Source organism: Syngnathus typhle, linkage group LG4 (assembly GCF_033458585.1).
Source record: "Syngnathus typhle isolate RoL2023-S1 ecotype Sweden linkage group LG4, RoL_Styp_1.0, whole genome shotgun sequence".
Lineage (NCBI taxonomy): Eukaryota > Metazoa > Chordata > Actinopteri > Syngnathiformes > Syngnathidae > Syngnathus > Syngnathus typhle.
The window spans coordinates 17,525,338-17,548,402 of NC_083741.1; the positions used below are offsets into that span (position 1 = coordinate 17,525,338).

General features: G+C 40.2%; 1 protein-coding gene across 1 annotated transcript in view; it reads right to left on the minus strand.

Moving 5' to 3' along the window:
• Window positions 1-1,594: 1,594 nt before the first annotated feature.
• The window catches only part of smyd3 (SET and MYND domain containing 3), a 30,500-nt gene continuing 9,029 nt past the window's right edge, over window positions 1,595-23,065 (minus strand). Inside the window, exons 6-12 of the mRNA XM_061276137.1 lie at window positions 8,582-8,649; window positions 6,094-6,196; window positions 5,875-5,985; window positions 4,720-4,807; window positions 4,422-4,596; window positions 1,973-2,081; window positions 1,595-1,822 (exon numbers count right to left, since the gene is read on the minus strand). Coding sequence (XP_061132121.1) covers window positions 1,724-1,822; window positions 1,973-2,081; window positions 4,422-4,596; window positions 4,720-4,807; window positions 5,875-5,985; window positions 6,094-6,196; window positions 8,582-8,649 — 753 coding nt within the window. The 3' untranslated portion in view covers window positions 1,595-1,723. The remainder of the gene's footprint in view (window positions 1,823-1,972; window positions 2,082-4,421; window positions 4,597-4,719; window positions 4,808-5,874; window positions 5,986-6,093; window positions 6,197-8,581; window positions 8,650-23,065) is intronic.

Here is a 23,065-nt window from a genome sequence, read left to right on the forward strand (position 1 = left end):
GAAAATATGGAAAATAGTTAAATAAATCTTAGTGTATGTAACATTATTTACACAAACCAGCCTGGTGTGATAAATGGTAATGTTATGGAAATCCCCTTCTCGAGGTGGGTCAATGGCCAAAAAAATGTGTCTTATGTTTGTGGATGTGAGAGTTATCATATCGTTACATGTCTAAAAACAAGACAACTTATCTGTTTCAAGTCTGTATTTTTTTCTTCATTTTTTTCCAGTCATAAGTGCCAATCTGCAGAACAGATGAGCTAACAATGTCATAAAAAATGGAGATCAGTGTGAAAATTCAGAAGCGCATCAAGTGTGATATTCTCTGTGCATGATTCAAGGCTGGAACTGTCTTTTGACACAGTGTTCTGATGGAGAAAAAAGATGGCCGAATGTAAATAAAGGAATGTATTCAAAAATTTAACGCGTGTTTGCTTTCTTGGAAAAATTCAACTATGCTATAAACAATCTACCAGCGTTACGCAAAAGCATAGCAAATCTTCCCAAAAAAAAAAAGTCTCAAAGTGGTGTGCTGGCTCTCTCTAATAGCACGCAAAAGAATCACTTCATAAAAGTGTTTTTGTGTTCGATGCTGCAGAATTTTAATGTTAGAGCAACAGTTAGACAAAGAGAGGTTATGAATATAATTTGAAGTGTTGGGCGAATGAGAGAGGGAAAAGTGACAGGCTGTGAGAGTGACGACAGTAAATCTGGTTTAATGACCTGTGCTAGTTGATGGGAGAAAGAGGAAACAATAACCACTAAAAAGAAACATGGAGGGAGATGTGGTGTGACGTTTCTATTGTTGGGCTGTCTTTAGGGTCAGAATTTTGTATTTTATAAAGTCTACCTCAAGCATTATTACTATTCAATGCTTTTATTGAATAAATTTTAAAAGGCAATCGTCCAACGATTCTTAGAAAAATCTTGAGGGCTTTATTTTTGAAAATGACAGTTAATCCTTCAAGCAGCTGTTATATTTGCTGAATAGAATAAGCCAAATATTAAAATATAGAACTGGAAACTGCAACCTAATGAAATACTGTAATCCTTTTTATTAAATGCTTATTCGTAACTAATTGGACTGATATAGCTCTTGCTTCATATACTATTGGAAAATAATAATCTGAACAACTATGGTAAAGTGCCAGTTATTCACAGCTGACTAATCGACAAGTCTTTTCTATGTAGATAGCGAAAAGTGTCAGAAATGCAAACCCTTTTATTTGTGAAAACAGACGATGTCACAGTAATCCTCCCATAACCCAAAAACACACACTTTACGCTCCCAGAGGAAATGTTGTCATCCTTTTAACAAAGAGACAACCGTGTGTGTGTGTGTGTATGTGTGTGTGTGTGTGTGTGTGTGAAGCATGACCACATTGCCACATTCCATCACAGACACTCTTCAGCCTTAACACACACTGACAGAATAACCCACACAATAACAGGGATTATCATGGGAAGTGTGTGATGGATACGTGGTGAGGGGAGGATGGATGTTTTGAGAAGCTGCCTTTGCTATAAACACACATACACACGCCAAACAAACTCACCGCAATGGAATCTAGAGATTAGAAACAAGAGACAAGAATCTCATACAAACGGATTTGAACTGTATTTGTTGTCAGGTTTTGCAAACAAACTTGGAGCCCTCATGACATCAAGATGTTCAAAGAAAGAGAAACTTTTTACAGCTTGCCTTCAATTACATCAAGTTGAGTTATCGATTAATCTCTAAGCGACATTCTTCCATCTTGACCAACAAATCAGTCACCAAGCGGTGATCAATTCCATGGGTGATCTTGAGGATTTCAAAGGCCTGGTGGACAGATAAGGAAACACTTTCAGTTAGTCATTTTCAAAACAAACTAAAGGTCAGGGCGATTTGACTTTTGGGTGAAATGTCAGGATGAACTAAAAACTTACTACAAATCTTTACTTTTTTTTAATCTACAGTTGTCGTACAAACCTGTTTGAAAGTGTCCAGTGCATCTTGAATGCGCTCCAAATAATGCTGCAGCTTTGCAACTCTCATTAGCTGGACTCCGTGGACGGGATGGGGATCAGGGTAGTAAAGTCTTCAAGGCAAGAAGAGCGAATTGGATTAAAGCAAATATGACCTTGAGAAGCTGCAACAAGAAATTATAGTCTACAATTGTTAATTATTTTAGCCATATAGTTTACATTTGTTGCATCTCTCATGGATTTATTTCTGAACAGCTGCAACAGAAGAATTTGCATACTGTTAGCATTCACTTTGAACACGTGAAAGATGGCAAGCATGCACGATGCAACATTTGGCTTGTTTACCTGGGAATTAATCTGAATTTGTTTAACGGTGTCAAACACAGCCCAGATCCGTTCTTTCACACCAACACACATGTACAGTACAACTGTGCATAAATAAATGAATCATGATATATAATGGGAAATTGTGGTTTCATAATTTATACACACCAGCCTTAATGCAGGAACATTTTTTGAGCCTGAGTATTTGTCCTCTATTTTTTCTCTACTATCATGCTCCCTGCTCGCCTCCTTTTCATTTGAATTTGTGCAGCTAGTTGCAGGGATTAAAGTGGGTGACACTCTGCCTTCTCCCCTCTCCTGCAGTCTTCCCTCATAAGCCTTCCCTTCCATTTCCTCCTCTGTCCCCCGACCAGGCACTGTCTTGATTATCCATGCCAAATGATTCGATGTAACCTCGCTAAAGCCGCAAGAAAATGCTCCAGATGCAGTCGAGTGAGACTAAAAACTCTCTCTAGGGTCTGCTCAATCTCCGCTATAGCTGCGGGTGTGAATTCAGTGCAGCAGCTTGAATGGGACTTATTTGATTCTAAAGAATATGAGGCTGAACAACAACAGTGCAAACTGGATACTGGCAGAATTCTTTTGTAGGTCAAGAGAAGCCCTTTGACAATATTGTGTCAGGTCATGGGCACCTTACAGAAGCTTGGTGACACTGTTAAGAGTCGACATTGCGGGCAACATTCATCTGAATCCTTTGCTTGTGAAATAAAGCCAAACCCACCAGTGACGTGTTTTTATGTCGTAATTAATAATAATTAAATAACATGAGCGTAAATGCTCTATAATTGAATACAGCAACACCGTTTTATATTAATTTCACAAACAAGCCAAATGTTTTTACCTTCAAGGCTAACTAGCTGATAATCGCAGAGCCAAGCAATTACCAAATTCCTCCCTGTCCCTGTTAGGAACGCCATCATTAAACAGGAAGTTCAAAGACTAAATCAGTCTTACTGCTGAATGAATAATAACAAGTTACAATATTGATTTAATTAGCGAGACGGCGAGTCAAGCGGCCACGTCGAGCAAATAAACACACATGCAGAAGAAACTCCAATTATGTTTCATCTTTGTATGCACATACTGGCAGTGATTACAATTATTTCATTACGGTTCCCCCCCTTTATTTTCCTCCCCGGGGAGTAAATAGGTTTATGTGGAAGGCAGCTCGTTAGAAGGCCACAGCTCTGGGCTACGAGAATGAGAAGAGGGCACCGAGTAGACGTTGACACTTGTGGAAGGAGGCACGCATGCATTTCCAGGGAAATCCAGTGGAAAATAGAATTCTCGAGATGTTTGTGCGAGGAAAGCAAGGATTATCTTTGTGAATGCAAATGCGGAGAAGAGATTAGTTATAGTCTGCGTAATTGTGTTTTGTATTCTGGCCAAAGCTATAATGAATGCAGCTTTAATTTAAATGAGCAACGACGTACATTCATTCTTGCAAAAGACCAAATGGAATACATTTGCATGATATTCGCTCCGTTTCTACATTGTTTGCGCAATATTGTCTTCCAAGTATAAAACAAAATAGAAAACATGGTATCATGTGAAATATGGACACAAGGCTCCCCGTTTAAAGCGAGAAAATATTTGTACTGTGGAGATATTCTGCAGCAGAACAATGCCTCTAAATTCTAAAGTGAAAATGGTGGAAAAAGTCAAAATGGAAGAAAGGAACACAGAATGTGGGAAGGATGGAAGATGGAGAGAGACGTTGAGTTGCTGCAGCAACTGGAGCAAGTTTAAAGACCGTCACAACACACACTTTCCAACTGGTTTTCGTTCCAGCTCCTATTTTAAGATCTTGGGATGTTAAGATTTTCTTTTTCTTTGGCTTTTGTGTTTTTTTGGTGACGCTACCACAACAATGTACCAGTGATACAAAGAAGAGAAAATATGTGATGATAACCACAGATAAGAAACTGAATTATTTGCTTGACTTCAACGCATCATGACCCAGCACAACCAAGTATTTCTCTCTCTAACGCAAAATCTCCAGTACATAAAACAAAAATATTTTTTTAGGTGAACATTTTTGTTGTTCGGCACTGCTGTGTCAAACCAAAAAATCTCATAACATATATAAACACTGCGCTTCTTCTCACCTGTAAACTGGAAGTGTCCTCCCCCCGTGTTTTGTGGCTTCTTCCCATTGAGCGAGGTGAACGGCACAATCCAGAGCCATATCGGTCAATCGGAGCTTGTAGAGGTTTTCATCAGGCAAGTCAGCACCCTCGGTTGATAAAAGACGTGTACAACTCTCTCGAAGGCTTTGCCAATCTGAAGAATTATTTGAGAGAGCAAGAAACTATTGCTACTGGATTGGAATGCTTGGATTTAAGAGGAGCCGAATTTAACTGAAAGGAACTGTTAATGAATTAACATCATGGTGCTAAAAGATACCTGAGGCTGCCTTCATTTCTTCTAATTTGGGTAAAGCCTCCTTCAACTTTAGCCATGTTGTCTGTTCACCAGACTGCATGAGTCTGCCCTGGAAAAGAGAGGAAACAAAACTCTTGCAGGATGACTTTTTATAAAGCATTAAGTGGATCTAACATTGAAGAATATGTAAGAAGTATTTGTGACCAATCTAGTCATGCAAAAGGCAAGCTTTGGAGTTTGTCAAAAGAATATGTAACTTAAGACAAACTAGCCAACAGGCCATGAACTAGCAAAAACTTAAAATTCATCCTCATGGAGGACAAATATCTGTTAGCAACTGCCAAGGCTAACCCAATTTTTCTTTTTTAACACAATCAGTGGCACGTTGGCGGAGACGCAAGGACGTCAAAGGTTGCTTTCACTCGTCTGAAACCTTGAAAGCTTGCACCAATATCATAAAACTGCAAAAAGCTATTTTATAAGCACTGTGGGTTACAGTATTTTATGTGTGCACACAAAAGCACCTTGAGCATATACACACAAGGTTCGATGTCAACTCTGGGTCACAACCCAGCAGCCTGCCATCATCATCGGAAGATTAAAGAGAGCGGCGGCGTGACAAAAAGCCGTTATGTACCGTCGCGGGCAGAACAAAGGCGGATTAAATAAAGTCTGAGGGTGCACGTGGGCGCATGGAAGATACTTTAAAGTGCATGCATGTTGCATGACAATACAATGGATGATAGCGCAAGTCAGGGTAAGAATGAGATGGTGAGACACTATAATCCAAGGAGGGGATCAGACAGATGAAAAAGAAAAGGGCAGGTGGAAGCTTTTTGGTTATTTTTTCCTAGAAGGCAGTCAGTCAGAAGAGAAGGCAGATGGCCAGCGAGTGTGACAGAGAGGAAGCAAGCAGGAGACACCGAAAAATGAGAGTGTTCTGCTCTGATACGCTCGGGTAAGAGTAACATAGCTAGTGGGTGTTTTTTTGTTTGTTTTTTTCTAAACAGTTTACGTATCCAAGATGGTGGAACATTTTGGACTTCATTCAAAGAGGGATTTCCGGCCCCAAAACAACAAAGAACATCGTGCTTTTGGGATGATTGGGCCAAATTTTAACTAACAGTTAGTGATAGTGCAAAATTCCATCCACAGCTGAATATTTTAAAGTCTTACTGTGTCTTGAGAGTCACATTTCTGGCAGTGGCATGTGAAATGATATTGGTCCTCCAGCTGTTTCTGACGTTCTTCCGTCAACGACAGCGTCTCTATGTAACTAATGGTTAGCTAAACACAGAAAACAAAAACATTCAATTCAACATTGTGCAGATATTTCCTTCATTCCAGAGCTCAGTGACTCTGTGGAGTATTTTTGTGCTCTTGTGCACTCAGTACCTCCTCTGCCGGTTTGATATCCCGAACAGCTCTCAGGTGTAGCTTTGTTCCTTCAAACACCATCACACAATTTGGCCTGCAGTCGTGGTTCAGCAGCGATAAACTGAGGTGACATCATGACGTGGGAGGGGGGATGTGAAGAGTGAGGAGAGATGGTTTGAGGGGGAATAGGAGATAAGCCATGCGCTAGTGACATCTTCTTTACATCTTCAGTATAAAATAAACAAAGTTTGTTTTCCTATGTTTTTTTTTTTCAACAGGAACGAGAGGATGGTGCCACTGGGCAACTCTAAGTAGTTGTGACTGTAGCAGTGTGGTGAGTGTAAAGTTAAGTCCATTTATTGGTTGTATAAATGTCCAGTATGAGGGCCAGTCTCAATAAAAGTGGACTGACCTTTAATGTAGGCTATCCATTTCCACTTCTGTGACAAGCTGCCCCAGTTTTATTAGCCATTTTAGCCCGCTTGCAGTCATCATGTCACTAAATTCACTATGCTGAGGAAGCAACTGCTCATTTAGACAATGTTAGGAAAGATGGAGCTCTTTTAATTGTTTCCACTAAAAAAACAAACTATAAATTGTTTTCAGGCATTTATGGATGCACTTCTTGGTCCATGATTCTGATGGATGGCAAAAGACTGAAGGCTCAAATGATCCATAAAGTCAATGAACAAGTTGATGAAATGCAGACAAATACACATTTGGGTCAAGATGAGCGCTATGCTTCCAACATGACAAATGTCACTCTTTATTTTTCAATCTGTCTATTCGAAGTTGCTACTAGTGCACACAAGCAAGCCAAGAGACATTTACTCCATTTCTGTCAAAACAAAAGCTTATTTCCCATATGCATAGTCACATTTCAAAACAGTGTCAACAAAAAAACAAAAACACTTGATTGACTTCCTAAGGAGTTTTTTTTACACTGCTTTTTTTTTTATGCTGTCAGTAAACTGATTATCGGATGACTGGAATAAATATTACGCAGAGTGAATTTGAAACACCTTGATTATTGCTCTCATTATTGTATTCCTTGCATGTATGTGTGTGTGTTTGTGTGTGTTTGTGTGTGTACCTTTGTAAAGCCATCTGCAACCTGCTGGCTTTGTTCTACAACCTACAATAGTGGCGATCCAGGTTGAATATCAACTAGGAATCAAGGGATCCACACAATGCTTTTATCTGATTAAGCGGCATCTCCTTAGCATACTAATTAGATGAATGAACTAAACGACAACGAGCATTACCAGTGTGCGCTGGCACTCCTCGAAACTTAACTGTTGCTTTACATGGTGGCCACATAGCTAAACATAAAAAAAGGCTTCCTGAGAAATATTTTCAAGAGCTAGTTTACTATTACGAGACAGCTGCACGCTAAATGCCACTTTTTGTTTATCAGAACTCTTGCCTGATATTTAAAGGTTAAAGATATCAAAGGTTAAATTTGGACACACTGTTTATGATATTTAAACATGTCTGTAACAATTTGCCTTAAAAGCATTCACCGAGTACAAGATACAGACCTTTACGGAGCAAGATTTTTTTATTTTTGTCAGCCCATTTAGTAGCAGGCTATGAAAAAAGATGGGATTGTATGATTTTTTTTGTGAGGTTCCTGGAGTAACATATTGGATGGACAGTAAATGAGTTAGCGTGCTATTATCTGATTCAGAGAATGATGTAATAAGTTAAATTCAGAGTACAGAAAGTGTGCTCTGTCTTTCGGGTCCATAGTGTGATCACTTGAAACTCACTCTTTGGGGGTAGACTGTAGGACAGGAATAATGAACAGAGCCTTACCCATGTAATCCTTCTTTCCTGGGTGAAACCATGGTTGCTAGGCAACACAAAATATGAATAGGCAGGGGACCATCCCGACAACAGGCCCATCTTTAATGGACAACGCACACACACACACCGGCACACATGGTTTGGCTGAGCTGTGATAAAACTACTGTGACCATCTGATATCTCAACACTGGCCAGATAATCTGGCTGGGATACCTGCAGTGTGTGTGTGCGCGTGTGTGTGTGTAGAAGCTCCAACATGCCAGAGAGGGCCAATTCCTTCGTTTTGATACTGGGATTACAACGTGTCGCCCCTTGCTGTGTGTTGAGTCACAGCAGTTGGAGTCCAACCTCGAGTAGATCTCCATGTGTCCTAACCCTCAACACAAGCTGTCAAGTTTTCAACTTTTCTCCTCAGAGGGAAAATAACGTTATATCCTCAGTTATGTGGACTTCAAAAGACTGTCAAGAAAATGGGCGTACGGGTGCATCCGCAAGCGAGTGGGCAAAGGGTATGAGGGGTCGTTTTGGTTGCTGTCAATTGGCTGCTAACTTCAGAATGCATTTGAATTTGATGCTAATGTTTTGTGTGTGGTACGAAAGTCAGCTCTAAGAAAATTAGGAGTTATATCGGAGCTGAAGCTAGTTAGTTAGGCATTCTACACATGAGGCCCTTTGTGCATGCGTGTGTGTGTGTTACCTGGGATACAACCCAACTCCAATCTCTTGCAGTTCTCCGTCACTTATGGTGAAACAATTACACGTCACCTGAAGGACAAGAACAGGGTGAAACAAGAAGATAAAGAAAAGGAACAAGATTCGACTAAATTGCTTCAGGAAACAAAATATTCTTTTCATCGTTTGTTTTGATCATTTTCAAACAGACTTTGGCACCTTCAAACCCTTTATTGGGTTTTACCTTGCCAAATGTTATATGCAGATAAAAAAAAAGAAGACAATTTTATGCTGGAATTTTTTTTAACTTCAAGGAAATCAGTTCAAGAAAACATTACATCTTCTGATCAATCAACCATAATCTTGAATACAAAGCAAAATCCGAGGTGCAGAACTGAATGCGGGCAAGGAGTCCGTAAAGAGGAGGGCCAAGAAATTAAGTGCTGCCAACCACAATCATTAACATATCGTAAATTTAATTGCAGCCAATCAAAGCTGGCGATGAATATCTTGATAAAATAGGACATTTCTAAAACTTGGTCGTTGACATTATTTTCCCAACACTTGCAGCTGATCCATTTACGCATCCACCTCAGTATTAATAAAAACACTTACAAGCCTCTAGTGTGACTTTGTAAAGATTGACAACAGTGGAGAGGATCCTCTATGAGGCATCTGGGGGGGCTCTTATCAGTCCATCTTAACTCAATATATGTATGTACATTGTTTACAATGAAAAAAAAGGATCCCCGAGAAAACAATAAAGCGCATATTCATAGCAGCAGGTTTTCATTGCGCATTGATGTGCCTGGTAGAATTTGAGTTGCTGTTCACAATAGACATCATTACACAGTGCCTTCACTATCCCGCATTGTGTCTGGAACGCATTGCTGTGTCCGGCACTCGAAATATATGTGCTCTTAATACTAGGTGAAAAAATGATGGATGCGAGACGGAAGAAAGACAGATGAATAACAAAGTGAAGGGTGTGGTGAGAAGCCTGTGGAGTGGAAAATGGGAGAAGTGGGGGCATTCCGGCTCGAAAATGTCACGCACCGAGGGGGAAGAAAATACTAAATGTCACATTTCCCTGCATTTGATACCTTTTTTGACCTTATTCAGCAGGTTCTGAAAATTGTCACAGTCGACGTTTTTTAAAGCAGTAATGACACATCTTTGAAGTTGAGTTTCAATTTGTACTATGTGGAACATCATGGAAGTCAAGCGCTCTTCAGGGCCCACAATTCAGAAATCAAACTTTAACAAAAACCTCAATTCAGTGATCAGGTGGTTGACACTCGTCAATGGGTGACCATTCCTTGACCAGTTCAGGAAAAAAAAATGCAAAATATGTTTGTTATTTAGCTGAACTATACTGTACTGATTAATGGGAAGAGAGCTTAAATGTGCTTACAAGTATACTCAGGCTGTTCTGGAACATAAATCTAATCTTGCAAGTCTGTCGTTCGATATTTTGTAAACCTTTAAAGCATTCATCACTACTCCCCAAAGGGTGGTTTTAGCTTGTTTTCTCCAATTTGATGCATTACGAAAAAGTATTCACGCAGCGGTAAATGAGCGGATTAACATCGCGTTATTGACGTTCGGGAGCCGCATATGGGTGTCCCACTTCTAAGTAGTAACTAGATGTGGGTTGGGGATGCTGAGAAGCGATAGAGAGTCGTCTCATGTCTCTTTGCTCGCTTCTGTCATGTCTGTTCAAAGAACTCGCGGGTGGATGTTTTATGTCTTTAATGGGACTGGAACTGGGAAGCAGACCTACTTCCTGTCAATTTGACAAACACTACAAAGGCCATTAGACACGACGAGCGGTTGTGTGTGGCATGTGCGAGCGCTCTAATAATGCTCCGATAAAGTATTTATGACTTAATCATTGCTTTCTCTTCCCTCCAAAGACATACTAACATACCCATAAACAACAAAACAAATCATCATTAAGCCATCCTTCTTGTATGCTGTTGCTGAGCCACAACAAAGCTTTTTTATTTTTTTTTTATTTTAATCATCGTTAATGACTTGCTCTCTCAGTTGTGTTGACTTCCTGTCATTCTAATTGGGCCGCAGTTCCAAAATAAGCACATTATTTTTGCTGTCTCTATAAATAACTTTGAATTCTGCTTTTATTTCTTGAAATAGCTCTGGAATGAATGTCACTGTAACATATTTGGGCCAATATTATCACTTTGGCTTTTTTTGTGTGTATTATTTCCAGTTTATTCAAAAGAAACGGTCAGCTTCAACAAGGGACTCAGAGTGGAGCGTTTTGTTTGTTTTATCTATAAGTGGCTCAATTGTTTCGACACTCACAAATGTGTCAAGTGAGTGATGAAAACATCCTTCACAATAAAGCTTCTTAACGTAACACAGTAATGTAACAGTAAACATAAGGTACATTAAACACTGATTATTATTTATGAGCAAATACACAAAGATATTACTCAACATCACTTGGCCTGGGGCATATCTGACAGAACATAAGATTGCCCCCGTCTTGCTCTCGAAGGACTCATTCCCATGTTGATACTGAATCATCTCAAAGAATAAACAGGAAAAGAAAACTGCCATGTTTCGTCAACTTGGTACTTACCATTGGCTGAATGAGACAAATACACACACACACACACACATACATACACACACACGGATGAACGAACGGCCACACGCAAACACTGCAAGCTGAACGAGCCACATATACACACACACACACACACACACATGGATGAACGAACGGCCACACACAAACACTGCAAGCTGAACGAGCCACATACACACACACACACACACACGGATGAACAAACGACCACACACAAACACTGTAAACGCATAAATCTAAACGAGCAGTTTATCACTCATTCATTCTTAGTCACGTTTCTGCCCATATATGTCTAATATAGGTTAACGCCCAAACCATATAGATAAGTTCAAAGCCTTTCACCTAATTGTGTTACTAATTATGTTAACATGATCCCACATAATCAGACTATCCTCCTAAAGGTCACATTCTGAATATCATTATCAAGGCTGTGTGCGAGCGAGCTTGCGGTATTCTACAAATGCATCTTCCCATCATGTTGATATTTCCTGGAAAATATGAACCTTCAAAAGAAGTATGTGTGCACAGCCTTAGCGTGTCCAGGGAAAGATACAATTGAGAAGTATGAGATATGACTGAAGATAATGTAAAGATGTTATTGTTTTGAAAGCAGCGTTCTATTAGGTAATCTTATTCTTCTGCATGACTGCTGCCGTGTTGTCTGAATGAAAAGCTCTTTCATTAAATCCAAAGGCAGCACTCAGTCTCTTGCATCTTCAGTACGCATCCGTGACACGATCCCGTCGCTACAAAACATACACAACATATCCAGCCTCGGTGCGATTGAATTGCAGCTGATATATGAAGTGCAAACACTAGTCCCTTTTCCCACTTCCAATAAGGATGATTTACAAAGGAGGCTGAAACCTGGAAGAAGGATTTTCAGGATATATCTGAAAAGACAAAGATTGCCTCAAGGCATATTTGAAGAAGTTAAAAATATTCAGCTTTTAAAAAAGATTCTTCTTCATCTACCCTTATTATGCAGCTATTTCAATGTATTTTATATGATTAAATTAATACTTAATTTGGGATTTTTTTCAATCAATTGTACCAAGTTTCAATAACTTTGTAACTTTGCGCCATAGTCCGTCTTATTGTTTCTTATTTAGTGTTTTTGTGAAAACTAAATAAATTACAAGGATTCAAAACTATACACAAAAAATATATATATATATTTTAGAGTGATGGGCATAATAATGATTAAAAAAATGATTAATCATGCCTCAAATCAATTAAAGTAAGGTAAAATACACTAAGTATTGAGAGAGGTCAGAGCCAATCCCAGCTGACTACGTAAAATTCAGACAACAGCCAGCATTTGTCGTCAGTCACTTGGAGGCAGATCACAAATAAAGACAAGCATTTCCACTCACATACACACTATCACCGCTCCCCAGGTCTGGTCAGGTGAGTCAATCACTCCACCAATAGAGATTAGCCTCAATTAATTTGTGGTCTAACAAAGACCAACATGACACCACCTCTGGGAAGCTAAACTACACCCACACAGACCTTTTGCTCTCACACAACTCCACAATTGAATGATTGACATTTTCCTACCATTGCTCAAGGACATTTTAAATGTGCAGACAGACAAATTAATGCATAGTCATAATTAAGATATCATTATAATAATGACACACTCTCTCATCCCGGGTTTGCATAACTATAATTACAGTATCTCCCAAAACTAATAGCACGAGCACTAATGCCTTCTCCCAGCGACTAATAGGTTCACTTCTTTGTTTAACTGTAGATAAAAATGATGCTGACTGCAAAGACTGTTATCTTGACGCCGAGTCTGTCAGTATCCTTGAGTTTTCCAATGAATGTGCTCAGCCAACCTCTAATTTGATGAGCCCATTTGCCATGGGAGTTGTCTGTCAATCAAGAGGTCGACAAATCTGCATTTATCTATAATCTGCTTTATTTGAAGAGAAGAAAAAAAAATGAACACGGCTCTGCATGAGAAAGACATGAAAACTAGCGACTGGGACCAAAAACTCATTAGATACCTGTCAAATGGAGTAATGAATTAAGTGAGAAGGGCATACTATTCTGGCCTTCTTACACTGTTATTTTGCAAGCAGTGGATTTCGCCTTCCATCTACAACAGCCTCACTTTTTTTGACCTTTGTATGCGACACGATTTATGAACTGCGGTCACACTCCATTGAACTCAAAACAGAAAAAGACATTCGTTAAAATCACCAAGGCAGTGGTGTGCTGAGGAACTTTCTAATGGGTAAAGGAAATCTTGACTACAAAAAAAAGGGGATTTGAGTGAGTGTTTCTGCACCACTCTGTTATGTATTTCAAAGTACCGGCAACCTGAGCTGTCAGGTTACTACCGAATATGCGATGACTTTTTAAATTCATGATTCAAAATTTAAAGCGTTTAATGTCATATGCACAAAAGGAAAGCACCTTTCTAGAACAAATTGTACAATGAAATTCTTTCGCTGTCCGTTAAAGTGCCAGACAAGGTAAAGAAGATCAAAAGACATATGTTGATAAGATAACCATCGTTTGGACTCGATTCCCTTGAGAACTCATAACATGACACTCACCAACCTGAGTGTCCTTCACACAAGAGAGACTCGCAATTCAACCTCTGTCATTAGTGTGGAGACAAGCAATTTGAGAATTAACTGAGGAGTGACTTGAGTGATACAAATAACTCCAAACGATAACTGAGCACACTTTAGTTGTGACAAAGACTACATTGAAGTTGGGAAACCAAACATTGGCAAAAAATGAGCTTTGCAAAAAATGTTTTATGGTTCAGTTTAACTGTTGGAATATTGTGTTACTATTATATGTCAAAGTGAGTATGCAAATATGAAGGGCTGCCATTTTTAAATGCATGTTAATACCCTTTAAATATGTTAGGATCATAAGCACAGTGGTTTAAAATCATCCGAGTGGGATGCTTGGGGGTGACCGTGCAGTGTAAACATTATGTGAGTCCAAACAATGAAAATTGCTTTCATCCATCTTTTTAAGTGTGCAACTATGTGACAAAAGCTTCTTACAATGCGAGTCGTTGATGCTAGACTGACATTAAAGCAATGACAATTGTAATATTATGCAATGGTTGAACGTCTTCAAGGTTTGAAAACAAAACATGAGTGTTTTTAAATTTTACTTTACAAGCAGCGACTATTGTGCAACTAAGTAAATAAGCAAATGTGCATTATTTATAAATCCGCAATGCGAGTTTTGTTCTATGGTGGTGCTATCACATCCAAAATTCATGCTATTCAATAATTCATTTATCTATTCAAAGTTGGCTTATTAAACTCCGCAGAACAAATGCAACAAATAGAACTAAGCTCTCACTGATTGTTACCCTGGGAGGGACACACACTCTTACTCCACACACACCCACACGACTGTTAATTAGTGGAAAGTCACAGATGATATTTTTGTCACAGGAACAAACGGTGAGCCCTATGGGCAGAGAGGAGATTGGCTAGAGTGTGAAAACAGATGCAGGGTGTGATGAACAGAAAATGATCGAGAGTGAGGGAGGGAGGCATGAAGGAGAAGAAAATGAAAGCTGTATTTAAAGGGATGAGTATGGGAAATCTAAAATCTGAATGAAAACAATATTGGCAACATCTTGCCCTGTGCCCCTTCATTATGTTTGTTTGGTTTTATGGTTTTACAACAGTAGGACTGGAAAAAAGCTTCCTGGAACTCCAACAGGTCTGATAGTTCAGAGAAACTGCTCACCGCTTTGATTCCACTGAGCAGTAAAATTGGGAAAACGCAGACCGAGATGGCCATATTGTAAATCTTTTTCGTTTTATTTGTAGGCTGAAATGCAGACATTTTTAGGGCTACAGTTGGTTTTGCTTCTAAACCAACATCCAGCTCACCCGTGACATTAATAAGAATAAGCTGTACAGAATACGCATGATGAATGGACGGGCAAATGTCAGAATTCAATCAATTTTCTCCTTTCAACATTTTCCGACCACCCGCTGTGTTGTCTTAACAGAATCTGATTTACTGTCCTAAAAAATGGCGCTCCACATGCCGCAGACTGGAAGAAAATATCTATTCTACATCAAATCTGCTCTGGTCATGTTTCCAAAAGGAAGGTACAGTTTGTACTTCATACGAAAGCAAAGACATTCTAGTTGATCCTGTCACTGCAGAATATTATAGTGGTGTCAAAATAAAGCAAGGGAAAAGAAAAAAGAGAGGACTAGATGATCTTGCTTCAGGAAATATGGCTCACACTCACACACGCAAACACACACACCTGCAGGGAGGGCTTAGACCTTTCGCTAGCAGTGGTTAGAAGAATAATCCCCCAGTCTCCGCACCAGAGTCACAGCCCCAATCCTCTTCTGGAAAACAAAGACTCTATGTCTTAGTCACCATCTCGTGTCTTTGTCAACGTAATGACACTGCCTGTCAAGTGGTAGAGCTCCCAATACAGAGCGCCTAGCAATAAAACATGAGCAAAACAGCCCACACAGGAGCAACTTGTGTATATGTGTGTTGTCGGTTGCACCACATCCGAGAAGATCCTTTTCTTTCCTGCTCAGTGGAGCTCACGCACAACAGCTGTACAATTGCCCCGGCAGGTTAATCCCAGACACCCCTAGGAATGCCGGGGTAAGTGCGCGTGAACGTGTCAAGCATGCTCAAGTCTGCCCGGATGGATGCGGGTGTTTTATTTTGAAGTTGCCTTGGGAACTGTTGGTCTTACCAAAAGCAACAAGAATCAGGAGCAAGTGGAAACAAACAAGAAGAAGAATGAGGAGTAATGAGTAAAAGTCCTTTTGAAGCTCAATTTCCCATAGCTGGTCGACAAATCCACAACAGACCACTTTTTTTGTTCCGTGCATATGGTAATGATGAATACGGTAGCCAAACAAGAAACTAGCAACGGTTTGTGTCGTTTTTACCGTATCTGCTCAACATGCTTGGACCTGGTTTAAAAAAAAAACATCAATAGCAAATCGCCTAACTGCACTTATCTTTCTCATTCTCCCCTGTTCCCCTCAAGCTCTACCCTTCATCAGCTCATTGCGGATTCCTTCAGAGAGGTGAAGGCCTTCAATAAGCACTCTGCACGGCATGATGAAAGGACGAGGAGGAGGAAGGGAGCTAAAGAACTTGGGGGATGGGCGTGCTGAGCAAAAATTGCCGTGCGGAATAAACGATCGCAAACTAATCTGTGAGATGTCAGATAAGCGCTTTGAGTGCGGGGAACCGCCCACGCAGACGGGAAAGGGGGCTTTTAATTTTATATCCCTGCTTCAAATAAAATGATTTAATGAGCTTCAATTGGGTCCATTTTTTTCTTGCCTTTCATCATCACGGATGACCTTGATTGATGAGAGAGAAAATGTTACCAAAGAGTAGCTGTGAAGCGAGGAGATACCCTTGACCAGCAAGGACGACACCACAAAGTGTTTATATGTGTGTTAATGTGCAAGCAAGGGAAAAACTAATACATGGTAGCACCTGCCTCTCCATCTGTCATGTTACTCACTTGTGCTCGTTCCATCTCAGTCTGATCGTCACTATGAGTTTCAAAATTGGTTTGCCCATGGTCAAATGACACCACGGATGATGCACTTGAATACTCATAACCATCTGATACATACCAACGCAATGAACTTTGACCTTACCCAAAGTTTTAGGAGAAGCATTGATCAAAATAATCGCTCTTGACGTATCAAGGCGTATACAGTACATGCAGAAGGAATTTGGTGTTGAACTAAAAGGTCTATGTGTATTAATCCAACTGGTCACATGGTCAGAGTAAGGTGTTTCTTAAAATGAATTTTAAAACTTTGATTTTAATTCATCTAAAGGAATTGCTCAGATTCCTCCAGTGTTGCGCTTAACAGGAATACGGTCATTAGTTTCTGTTGACTAAAATCCCAAAAGGACGCATCAATGATTGCTTGACCTTTAACCGGGGAAAACTGAAAATCAGGCTTGGCTCTAGTCAATGTGGAAAAACTAGCCATTGACCCAATGTGATGACTAATGGCGCATACAATTGTGAACAGCCATGCAGGAAGAAACATTTGTATTCATTAAACAAAAAACAATACGCCCTAACGGAGATACATTAGCAATGCATCGCAAATGTGATTTTCACTGAAGCAGCAGTTGTTTATTAAAGCATCTTCTCTCAAGGGGGGATTATCTCGCTCCCTCTCACACAAACACACTGCAGACTCAGGGGCTTCGCGGCAGGAGTCAATTAGAAGCGCTCCCTACTGTAATTACACCATGTTAGATATCCCACCCCACAGGGACATTGGTGCTAGAGTGTTTGTCCTTCCGCTTTTCATCTTCCCCAACCGCGTTTAGTTCACTTTCATCAAACAAATTTATTCTTCATTCATCAGAAATGTGTTGTGGCCAGCACACACACACACACACACAAATAAAGTTAGACATGGCTTTCTATCCATCTGTGCAATACTCCATTCATCTCACTATCTCGTCCTGCTGGCTTTGGATCAGAAAAAGTGCTGACGACACCTAGTGTGCTCTGCAAGACTGGGTCGATATAAAAGGGGCAAGAAAAGATGTCTCACACACATACACTGTTAAAGGAGAATTAAGAGAAACTTCAGGACAAAATATACGCACAATCCTAGACATTTCCTTTAGTTAGTAAAGTCGTAGTTTCTCGTGGGAATGCGACATAATGTGCACTTAGAAGAGGAAGTGAGCTGTTAGGAGGAGAAATTGTTTTGATACTACAAAGTGATATCGTGATGTAACATCATGACTAGGCTCCAGTAAGTGAGATTCAAAGATAAATACTCCATCTCGAGCTCCAAACCAGCAATCTGTAGGCTCGGCTTTCACGTAGAGAACGTCGACAGCTGGCCTGGCTGTAACCCAACAACAAACCCAATTAGCAGCAAATCTAAAAGCATGCAAATGAAAGCGTCATAAATTAGCTGTAAAACCTTTTGGTCATCACACCGAGATTGCCAGGTTTGGCATCCACGTTCCAAATAAAACAAAAATTTGCGGTTTATGATTTTTGGGCTAATCAAACTAATGAGATGAAATATGACTAATTAGATAAATTTATTGCTGTTGGTCTGAGGATGACGTCCCATTTGGATGGAACCAGACTTGTTGGTTGTAGTCTTGGCTGAGTGGCGGCGTGTATTGCCAAATTGGGCGCCTGTTACGGCAGGAACATGTAAATGGGAATCATACAAATGGTGTTACACATTTGAATATTAATGTAAAATGAAGAACAGTAATTTCTGGATTTGTGTGTCTAATAAAAAGAATCAGAAACAAATCTGGACAAAAATAACATGCAACACATGTTGTCAAGTGATGCTGATGATGCTCCAGCATCATTTTTAAGTAGCGGAATTTGTAGGAGGAACGACGCAAAGCGGCTCAGTTCTCAGAATGTCTGTGTGATCCGCAAATAAAGATTTGACCCCCGCTGACGAATTTGACCATGAACAGCGAATTAGATAATATTTTATTCACATCTTCATTGGCACGAAATCACAAACCTGACATGCTTATCGAGAGGTTAATAACTGAATACAGAAGGCTATGATGATGTTTACATGGACGGTGTTGAAAAGACCAGTGGTTGTTTGGCAACCTCTGCGATGAGCAACTCAGGTCAAAGACCCCGCTGTGAAAAATTTAAAAGCCCACTCAGTCAAGTGGAGACCTCAGTCAAGGCCGGGGGATTAGATTCAAAACAAGTAGGTAGGCTTTTAAGGGTGTGCTATTCAACAATCCTCGTGAACTACAATAATGAAGATGTAGAAGAGTAGCTGTCAATAAAATATTCATGTCAGTTTAGTGCCAACGGTGAAAAGTTTAGTCTTTGTTTTCATGATTCTAAAACTGTTTTGCATCCTTGCTAAAAAGCAGCGGCATAACTGTTTGTTTACCTGAGTTGTATGGGTAAACACAATGTAGCTAAGAAATCTCTTTTTGACACTTTCCTTTGGAGAACATTAAGGAAATCAGACATAATAGCAAACATTTGCATTTTGTATTATATCAGCCTGTATCCGTGTTTCCATCCATCCAAACAAGTGCAAAACAGTAATCAATGCAAATGCTGCAGCAAGAGAAAGCATATGCAGATAAAGTCGGTGGGAGGACAAAATGAGACGAGAGAGAGCGAGTGAATGTGGCAGCTGGAGTCAAAATCTGCCCATTAAGTGAAACGACGCTGCCAAACACAACACAACAACGCAGGAGAATCAAGCCTGGCATATTGCTGATGAAAATGACTTTGCAGAACTTTGGAATGACATCCAGATTCACTCCTACTCCCACTCAGTTTTTTTTCTGAAACTTCTCTTTTTCTCACCTTCACTCCTTCTTTGTAAGACCTCACGCAGCCCATCTGTAAATCCCTTCCAGTTATGTTGTCTGACTTAATTGATGATGGGCAAGCACTAATCCGCCTTGCGTGTGGCTATGAGTGTGAGCGATTACGTAAAGCCCGAGCTAATTAGGGACAATGGCAAAGCCGAACAAAATGTTCACGAGATAAGGATGAGCGCTAACATATTCACACGGGGATTACTGTAATAAGTTCACACACTGACACATGAGTATAGACACTAGCTGGGATCGAACAGTTTGGTTCCATACGGGCCAGTGATTTACCAGTTAAGTTGTGAAGGGTAACTAAATAACCTTCTGGGTACAATTTGGGGTTAGGAAGTGCTGTGGCGCCATAAAAGTGTCGAGCAAGACAATAGCTACAGGGAATTGTAACATCTGTGCAACAAAAGGAACAGAAAGGGAAGACAGAACATGCAAACTCCAACTAGGAATGCTGGAACTGGAATCGAACACTGCACCTCTGAACTGTGAGGCGGACGTGCTAAACAGTGTGACACCGTACTGTCCATGGTGACGCTCTTCAGGAAAAATAAATAAATAAATAAATAAATAAATAAATAAATGCATTTTAAAAAAGTAATTAATAGAGCTGAACACGAGTTGCAGTTCTTGTTTAGAGAATGATGACAACTTTCCTATTTGTCGGGTTCGAGTGTCTGCATTCTATTTAAGAGCTCAACAGCTAGCAAATACTTGTGAAGGGAATAAATTACTCCTCCGCACAAACATTAAGTCACACTCGCAGATTAACTCCACATCTGTCGGCAGAGTGAATCACGCCCACACCAAGATGTGCACAAGCTTTAAGACGAGAACGCAGAATTAGCTGGGAAGATGCTGCTTACCCGAGGGAATGTGTGAGTATGTGAATGTGAACTTTGACCTACCTGTGCTGTGCATGCAGTTTCGTCGTCTTTGCTTACAACAGCGAAAACAGGGATTGGATGTTTTTAAGACATGTTAGAAAGCCCTTGTTGATAAGATCATGAATAAACTTCTATTAACAATGCCTGGCATTTTTTGGTAGACGCACCCAAAGAACCTACGTAAACTGATTTGATATCTCCTATTTTTAATTTCGGGTCGACTCGGCGCCGGAAGTGTATTTTGGAAAGGAAAAAAAACTACAAGTGGTCCTTCAAAGCAGAAAATGACGTTCCAGCTTTTAAACAATATTAATAAACATAACTAAATGTTAATGGATTGATAATGAGTCAGCAGCAACTCCTCCAGTTGTTATTATTTGGACTTGAAAGCCAAAGTGTGAACTAATCACTGATCATTTTTGTCACACTACAGATTTTAACCATCAAAACTAGACATCAACTGCACAATCGTAAAGAGATTTTATACAAATCGCTTTTTCTCATTCTCCCATCGGTCTTTGTCAGAGATGAGACCGCAGCATCCCGACTCTCGGCCCCGCCTGGAGAAAGGAAATGATGGCGTGTCAGTGACGTGGATAAATGACGGTCGGGCGGAAAGGCTGCGGCAAGCAGACAAAGAGAAGACGACACGGAGGAGCTGCTTAGGAGCACATGGAGTCGTTTATATGTGAGCTGATTTTATGTGGCGACATGCGAGCTGCATGAGCAGTGCGGTATTACCGCTAGTGCCGAACGTACTTTCCTAGCCTTAACAGCCACACCTTCATCCATTACGAGAAGGATTTTGCTCCGGGAGCCTCCACAGCTCATCTTGATGTCACCCAAGTTGTCAAAAGAGTACTGAATGACGAGCCCCTTAATTCACACTTTCGCGACACCAATCCTGGAACTTTTTCGAAACACCTCATAAATGTGCAATTCAATTCTAAACATAGAAACTTGTACTCTCCAAGTACACTCCCAGATGTCACATGAGAGGACGTAGCTTAAGGGAAGCAATAAAAGATTCTTCAGTCAAACCTCAACTGTCAATGCTTATTGCAGTTTGTCCAACAAATACACACACACACACATTGCCAACATCCAACACACAAAAGAGAATCACTCTTCCTCATTACTCTTCTGGGATTACAAAATGCAGTAACGATGCAGTCGTGTGTTTGAGATGCAATATATGACCATTGGTGAGACGGCGTCCATTAGCATAAAGAATGATTTTTATGGTACAAAACCCTGACAGTTATACATTACTCACCGTAACGACCTGCATGGTTAAGCTCAGTGAATAGTTCGAGTATACAATATTAAACTCCTCATATCCAAAAGGTGTGCCGTGAGAACTAACAAGAAAGGAATGACGGTTGATATTAAAGGGATGTACTGGGAGGGCATGATAAAATAAAAAAGTAATAATCAGCAGACTTCCTCTTCAACAGATCGATGCGATGGCCAAACACCATTTACAAGTCCCTCTTAGCACATTACGGATCACAGCGAGACTATAAACATGGCATTTGAAACAGCTCGTGTAAATGTCCCTGAGGTAATTGTTTTTTGGACAGTTGCTATGGTAACCACACATAGGAAGTCAATTTATCCCATTGTTGGCACTTTATCACCAAACTACCTGTGTAGATGTGTGTCAGTGTTGGCATGTGTCGGTTAATGACTTAATTCTACAGCGCTGTGCCAGCCACTACAATTAACTATTTGGAAAGGACGAGACACGGCTTTCAGCGATAGCTCCGCAATCTGCGCTGCGGAAAAATACAGGCTCCATCTATATTTGATGGGAGACGTGTACGGACGGTGCACAGAGCGGTCCTGCATATGCAGATCAGCAATTGTAAAGAACAGTCCCTGCGCCAGCCTGTCAGAGTGCGCAACAGAAAAGTAATGAGTCGTGCCAGAGAGTCGGGAAAGCCGCATATGCAAGGGCGCTACGACCTCAGCCAAGATTTAAGCATTTGTTACAGCTACAATCAATGAGCCAAAGGCTTTGATCAATGTTTGTAGCTAAAGTGTGGCTAGGTTTGTTTGTACAACTTTGATCGGGACGGGCGATTTAAATGATGGCCCACAATTTTTCATCAGTGCTACTGGGGGAGAGGGGGGTGTCACAGAGGATTTTAAATATGGACAGCTTTCTTTTTTTGGATGACACATTTTGAATTCATGTACACAAGATCCAGGATCTTAATCCAACAAAGGATTGGAAGCAAACTATATGCCTAGAATTATAAATGAATGAATAAATAAATAAATAAATAGGCTAACCACGTACTATGGGAGAGTTAGCGTATGAACTAAGACACATCTGCCATCTAGTGGTGATTGTTGCAATTACTACTGAAAACTAAACTCCTGAAAAGAGGATTTAGACTCGCTCATCTCTCCATGCTGAGAAATAAGAGGCATGGTGACATATTAATAGCCTTAAAGGGTCTATTAATAGCCTTAAACACTTAACACAACAATGCATATGACTTCACATACACACTGTACACACTGCGAGTCTAATACGAGTGTGTTACTGAACTAACAGCACCAGCAGAAAGTTCACAGCTTTAGTAATAGGATTATAGAACGCGGCGGCTCGGAGAGATAAATG